Source organism: Ammodytes marinus, assembly GCF_949987685.1.
Source record: "Ammodytes marinus genome assembly, chromosome: 9".
Classification (NCBI taxonomy): Eukaryota; Metazoa; Chordata; class Actinopteri; order Uranoscopiformes; family Ammodytidae; genus Ammodytes; species Ammodytes marinus.
In genome coordinates, this window is record NC_137213.1 from 9,030,187 (window position 1) to 9,036,744 (window position 6,558).

General features: G+C 39.6%; 1 protein-coding gene across 1 annotated transcript; it reads right to left on the reverse strand.

Moving 5' to 3' along the window:
• Positions 1 to 1,438: 1,438 nt before the first annotated feature.
• On the reverse strand, positions 1,439 to 4,703 carry tmem53 (transmembrane protein 53). Its single transcript, XM_080034340.1, has 3 exons — positions 4,499 to 4,703; positions 4,183 to 4,286; positions 1,439 to 3,486 (listed from the first exon to the last, which is right to left on the reverse strand). Exons 1-3 carry the CDS (start codon positions 4,551 to 4,553, stop codon positions 2,785 to 2,787), a joined length of 861 nt encoding a protein of 286 aa, XP_079890466.1. The 5' UTR covers positions 4,554 to 4,703; the 3' UTR covers positions 1,439 to 2,784.
• Positions 4,704 to 6,558: the final 1,855 nt, after the last annotated feature.

Sequence of the window (6,558 nt, forward strand, 5' to 3'; positions counted from 1 at the left end):
TAGATAGATAGATAGATAGATAGATAGATAGATAGATAGATAGATAGATAGATAGATAGATAGATAGATAGATAGATAGATAGATAGATAGATAGATAGATAGATAGATAGATATTTTTTCTGTAATTACAATGTTGTGATATGCAAACCATCCGTTGTATATTTTCTTAAACTTATTACAATTATACTACAATGAAAAACAGTATTTGGCAATACCTGACAACTACTAACATTAAAATGCAGTTTACATAATAAACGAGTGATGTCATAGATACAATATGTATGTAATAATAATAAAAATGATCATGTTGAATAATATGTATGTTGCTGATAATGTATCTTAACGTTTGATTGCGTGCGATTACTTGCAAAGGATTATTTTCTACCATATAGTTTTTGCTTGAGTAAAGGATGTGAATACTTGTTCAAGCACTATCTCAATGAGGTTGTGTTTTTTTTCTCAAAGACATAAATCTGACATTTCCAATCTTACTGGTGTCTGATATCATAATGATACTTATTGTGACACATGCCTCCTCAATGTAAACCAATAAAAGAGAAAAACAAATCAAAGATGACAGCGCTTTGATTCAGAGTAAAAAAGAGCACTGGAACGATGCATGCTCAGATAAGCCCATCTCAAATGCACTCCAGTAAGCCATGTTCATATGTCTGTGCCCATGTGTAAACTTTCCTGATGCATGATAGTCAAATGCCACCCACTTGCACTTCCAAATGTCAAATGTGACATGTTGTAGACATTCAACAGCCATATGAGCAGGGGCAATGCAGACACACGCTCTTCAAACAGTCTCCGATGCCCTATGTGGTGACAGTGGAAGGAGGAAATGTATCAGATCAGTGAGCCCTCTAGTGAGCAAGTTTAGGACGTATACACAGAGTGAGTCATTCCAGAACAACGCCAGAAGATCAACTGAAGTTAGAATTCTAGTTTTACTTTACAGTTCAAATAAAATAAGTACTTATATGTGTATGCTTCATGATACATTGTTTTTACACTGGCTGCAAAGGAAAACTTGAAGACTATCCAGGTCAACAATACATTAGTACATTTTACACCCACGGTGCAGTTTTAGCTCAATACAGCAAAATGTAGCGCTTGACAATATGGCTCTATATAATTGATATTGCAAAATGGCTTCATAAAATGGTTTTTAGAATTGATAAGAACCCTACTCAGAACTCAATTCTGTCTCTGAACCTAATCTGTAACTTATTTAAACACTTTAATACATTAAATAGAGAAAATACAAATAAAATCATTTAGTAATCAGGTTTCTGCACAAAGCATTTCTGAGTGAGAATATAACTATATACTGCAATTGAAACTGAATGTATGTTCCCTTGTTTGAGCTCAGACAGCAGAACCCATTCAAAATCATTCAAAAATATAATAATAAATGAGCTGACAAAAATGTTCTATGAGCATTCTGATTTATTGAAGGCACATCAGTTAGAAAGAACTATGCTGGACATGTACATTCATTGTCAAACACCTTTTTCCTTAGACTTAATTAGCTGTGTATCACATATTAGGGCAGGGTATTCTACAATTTCTGGACCAGAAAAAAAATCATAAGGCATTTAATGTCTAAAGGCAACACTTATGAGACCTTTATATAAAATAAAAACCAGAGAAAAACATGATTACAAACATTTTAGGTTTAGACAGTTGCCTTCATTGTAAGCCACATTATGTGATTACAAACATTTTACGTTTGCCTTCATTGTTAGCACCCTTGTGATCTAATTTGAATGACAAATTATAAGAATACAAGCATGAATGGTATTGTACATTCTGTAAATAGAAGATATATTATTTTCCAGTACGCAGCCTCAGTTTTAGAAATCACTACAACTAATCTACAATGCATCACATTTCACAGCAATATTAAATACCTTTAAAATTCTCCTTAAGCCTTTTATTTTCCAGTGTATAGCAATAGTAGGTAATGGTTAAGGTAGTATTACATTTGTACATAATGGTATATGACTGTTTGTAGAAACATTTGAGAGTAGGCGGGGTTAAGCCTTTGCTTTTACAGTGTTTGATAAGGCAGGTGTTCCAGACCTGTATTAAGTGCAGTAACCCTCCCATTATGTGTCATGGAAAAGGAAAACTATGGCAGATGTCTAGTTCTAGCTCAGATGAAACTCCAGCTGTCTTGCAAGGATTTTCTGCCTCATTGAACTAATTCCCATTCATCTGGACCACTGAGAAAAATAAATAGAATTAGTCATTTTCCAAGAAAGAAAGAAAAGACGTAATACGATTAGAATAAAGCGGTAATATTACGAGACTGAAGTCATAATTTATGAGAAAAGAAAAACATAATGCAGGAAAACACATCACACGTATCCTACTAATGGATGGAGAGAGCAGTCTAATGGCGGCGTCCTTGTCACCCAATGCTTGTCTCGGGTGTTGGGCCGTGCCACATAGTCAACAAACTCTCATACCTATGATAACGTGGTGCTGATTTGCCAAAATATTAAGCATTTCTTTTGTTTGTGAAATAAGTAGACTATAGCTTAAACAGATGCTCCACATTCCTCATTTTAATGCAGGGGGGAAAACACGATATTTCTTCTCATAATACTAAACTTTTTTCTCGTACAATTACCAGTTTATTGTCGTAATAATTTTTCCCTTCAATGTGTCCCCTGTACTCCTCCGAGTAGTGACTTTCCAAACCTCTTTTCAAAATCTAGAAAAAAAAACTGTTTTAACCGATGCTGAGCTCCTCAAACAAGCTTTTTACTTCACTGGTGGTCGACCCTCTGTCTCCTCTTCATCTCCGTCCCCTCCGTCCCCTCCATGCACGCCACCAGGAAGTCCTTGCACTTGAGCGCGTACTGCTCTGGAAATTCCCGAAAATGGCCGACATGGGGACTGGTCAGAAAATCATAAGAGTCGACGGGGACCCCTTTCCTCTTGAGGGCGTCCACAAAGACCTCTATGTCTGTGTGCCTGATCACCTGGTCGGCCTTAGAGTACAGGTAGACGTGGGGCCAGGCGGGCGGCCTCTCCTGCACCGCGTCGTAGTGGTTCTTGTGGATGTACTTGGTTATGGGATAGAGCACGATACGCAGCAGGAACACAGTCACCGCGAAAAGCCCTAGGAGGAGGTACCTCAACACGGGACTTATTTTGGGCCCCAGCGTGGCTTTAAGTGCCCGCAAAGCCCCGCGCACGTTACCGCTACCGGGGGCGCTGTCCACCACGGCCCCGACCACGCGCAGGGAGCTGAACTGTTTATCGGTCTTTAGTAACTCTATGACGTAGCGGTACAGCATGAAGCCGCCATTACTGAACACGTGAAAGAATACGGGGCTGTTCTCCACCTCGTAGTCGTAGAGCACCTCCAGCAGCTTGAGCGCCGTGCTGCTCAGCTCCTTGTAGCCAAACGACTCGGAGATGAAGACCGTCTTCAGGGGAGCGGTGTAGCGCACTGTGACACATCCCTGAAAAAGGTGAAGAAAGCATAGAAAGTAAGGAATATTGTGCCGAGTAAAAAAATATATCATGCGTATATTTTCAGTTGGTCTGGTTGCTGCATGTTTGTGGTAGCAGGTGGCAGACTGGTTAGCTGAACAATACATATTTTTTTTACATCCAAGGTTCAAGGATTTATTCCCTTTTGATATAATTTGGGGCTTTCAGGTTTACTATGCACTACTGGATACTGTTTGTTCTGACCATAAGCCATGTCCAAACACATAAGAGGAACAATCTCCAAGTTTCACAGTGTTGCCTGTTACTCAAGTAACTCTTTACCCAGTTGGCCTCTATACCCCCGGTGCCGTAACGTTCCAGTTTGCTCTATTGAATGTGTGATTTCTTCAACTGAATCTAATAAAGCCAGTGACTATTTCCTCCGAATCCTTATTGATTTTATAGTGAGAAGTTTGTGCTTATCTATGAATTTGTCCAGGAGATTAATTGAAAAGTGTTTTGAGAATTTAGAAGAATTGTGGTAATAAGACAGGTCTGTAATTTGTGTAATGGTGTGTGTGTGTGTGTGTGTGTGTGTGTGTGTGTGTGTGTGTGTGTGTGTGTGTGTGTGTGTGTGTGTGTGTGTGTGTGTGTGTGTGTGTGTGTGTGTGTGTGTGTGTGTGTTGTTTTTTTGTGAATAAAAAAAAGGGTTAATTGGTTTCCACCTGTTCATTGTAGATGTTGCTGTACTTGGAGAGGTGTTTGTCTCTGCAGCCAGCCCAGCCCAACAGAATCACCACTGGCTCCTTTGTCCCCTGCCAGTGCCTCTCTGAAAGCAAACCACGCGATAATATAAACAACAATAACAACATGTCACCAAAGCTGTCACGGCGTGCTAAGATAAATGCCATGCTAACAAGTTAAGCTGACAGTCAGCAAAAAATGAATGTCATAACTGTTTTCCCTGCGAGGTTAACGTTAGCATACGTACGCTAAGCTAACAGCTAAGCAGCACAGGGCACAATGAGAGACGATGCTCACCTGACGTCCCAGTATCTGGAAAGACAATATTGTAGTCTATTTCATCGTCCGCCATGTCTGTGTTTTTAGGGTATCAGCTGTTGTGCTCTGACGTTAATGTATGGTTCATTTGGCCGCTGTAGAAAAAAACAGAAATGGGCTTGAGAGACGCTGAGCGTGGTACTGACTGCACGGACCGCATACAGCGGACAGGTTGGCGGACTGTCACTACACGGTTCCTCCCTCCTCGCTTATGCACATGCATGGAGGGATTGTGCACGAGCGCCTCTTCTTCTCCTTTGTGTTGTTGGACAGTGGATAGCATCCACCTAATGTTCCTTATACCGCCCCCTGTGTGTGATAGTGGCATACCACTCAAAATGACAAAATATCATCCATCATACAGTAAAGGCCTATATTCCATAGCCTACTTGTTGAGCGGCAAAGTATTTTTCAAGTGTTGGTTTTATTTTATCACTTTTTTTAATGTGCTTGTTTTTAATGTTCTGGTTGTGTTAAGTGTCCTTGACTATTTTGAAAAGCGCTACACATAGCCTATACAATGTAAAAGGCCCATTATTATTTTTTAAAGTTTGATAATATAGCTTCATGAAATATGCCATGACTTCGTTCAAATTTCCAGTAGTTTTGGAGTGTAAATTAACTGTGTTCATTCATACAGTATTTCTGTTAAAGAGGATTTCTACCAAATCAGGTAAATTGCAGTAGCCTAGTGTGTGTTGTCCACCTGCACTGGAAAAGGAAAATGACTTATTCACATCTACTTAGGTTGTGTTAGCATATTATATACAAATATGAATTAATATCGTGTTTAATTTCATAGTCTTTATTCTGTATAATGCTATAAGGCTACTGGTAGGCTGTAGGCTACATTATAGGCCTACTTAGGCTATTCGTATATAACCTGCTTGAATCCCTCTGTTTTTTGGTTGTTTATCCATCACTATTTATATGCAACCTTTTAACATTGCATAAACTTTAGCTTATATATGAGAAAACATCTTGTCACTTGATCCCAGAGTGATTTTAATAAGTAGGCTACACGTCTCTGGCGTTGTTCCACACGTGCGTAATTACGCACCGTGCATCAAGAAACAGGAGACTGCAGGTGCAACACAGATGACTGGCTGCTGATTCCTGCTTAGGCCATAGGTTTCATGTTCATTCTACTTTATCACAATATTTATACAAAGATTTTGAGTGTGCGCCTCGGCCAAAGAGCCATTAAAGAAACGTGTTCATGAACTTATAAACAAATTGCTCAAGTTTGTTTACTGTTGATAACTCTATCTAGACTTATAGAGCTGCTGGCAGGGTGAGACAATACAATACAATACAATATCTTACACACCACTTATCACACAGGATTACAACAAACAATTAAAATCAACAATTGATTGGAAATTATGTTTTTCTCACGCACTCACGTACACGTGCAGTATTGTCGTGGAAACAGAACGCATGGTGACGTGCGCCGAGCATAAATAGCGCTGCATGCCTTTGGAACCTTCCATTTGCACTCGGTCTTGACCTGATGCGAAACCTGTCTGCTGGAAGCTGAGCTCTTGTGGAACTTATCGCCTGAAAACTTGTGTTGGAAAACGATTTGTTGAACAACTTTACCAGAGGACATACGAGGAAAAACATTTTCTTGTAACAGTGAGCTGTTGCTGGGAATATGATGACTGTCAACGGAGCACCCGTGGAGGAGGAATACCTTGTGACCAGAGTCAGTCGGTGGTTCACCTCTGCAGGTAAGACCTCTATCAATATTTATTTATATAGGCTATTGCACATTTTATTCCAGGTGAGCACACACTTGAATATGACAGCTGATTTATTAATCCACCTCCCTGAGATAATATTAAACGTTTTCAGGGGCCAATTAAGACTATATTGTGGAACATGTTTACATTTGAAGATGGACATTTTAAAACACACTTTTGATGGAAACAGACGTTTTCTCGGTGCTAAATGAGTAACACGTGGTGGGAATGTGGGGATAACTCCCGGGAAATGTGTGGAATGCATGTGTTACCAATGTTTTCGCGATTTGAAAA

Excerpts from the sequence above, each read along its gene's own strand:
- tmem53 (XM_080034340.1), bottom strand. The coding sequence starts at position 4,553 with ATGGCGGACGATGAAATAGACTACAATATTGTCTTTCCAGATACTGGG. Across the intron at positions 4,287-4,498 it reads TCCAGATACTGGGACGTCAG|AGAGGCACTGGCAGGGGACA; the intron begins GTGAGCATCGTC and ends GTTTGCTTTCAG. Across the intron at positions 3,487-4,182 it reads GCAACATCTACAATGAACAG|GGATGTGTCACAGTGCGCTA; the intron begins GTGGAAACCAAT and ends CACCTTTTTCAG.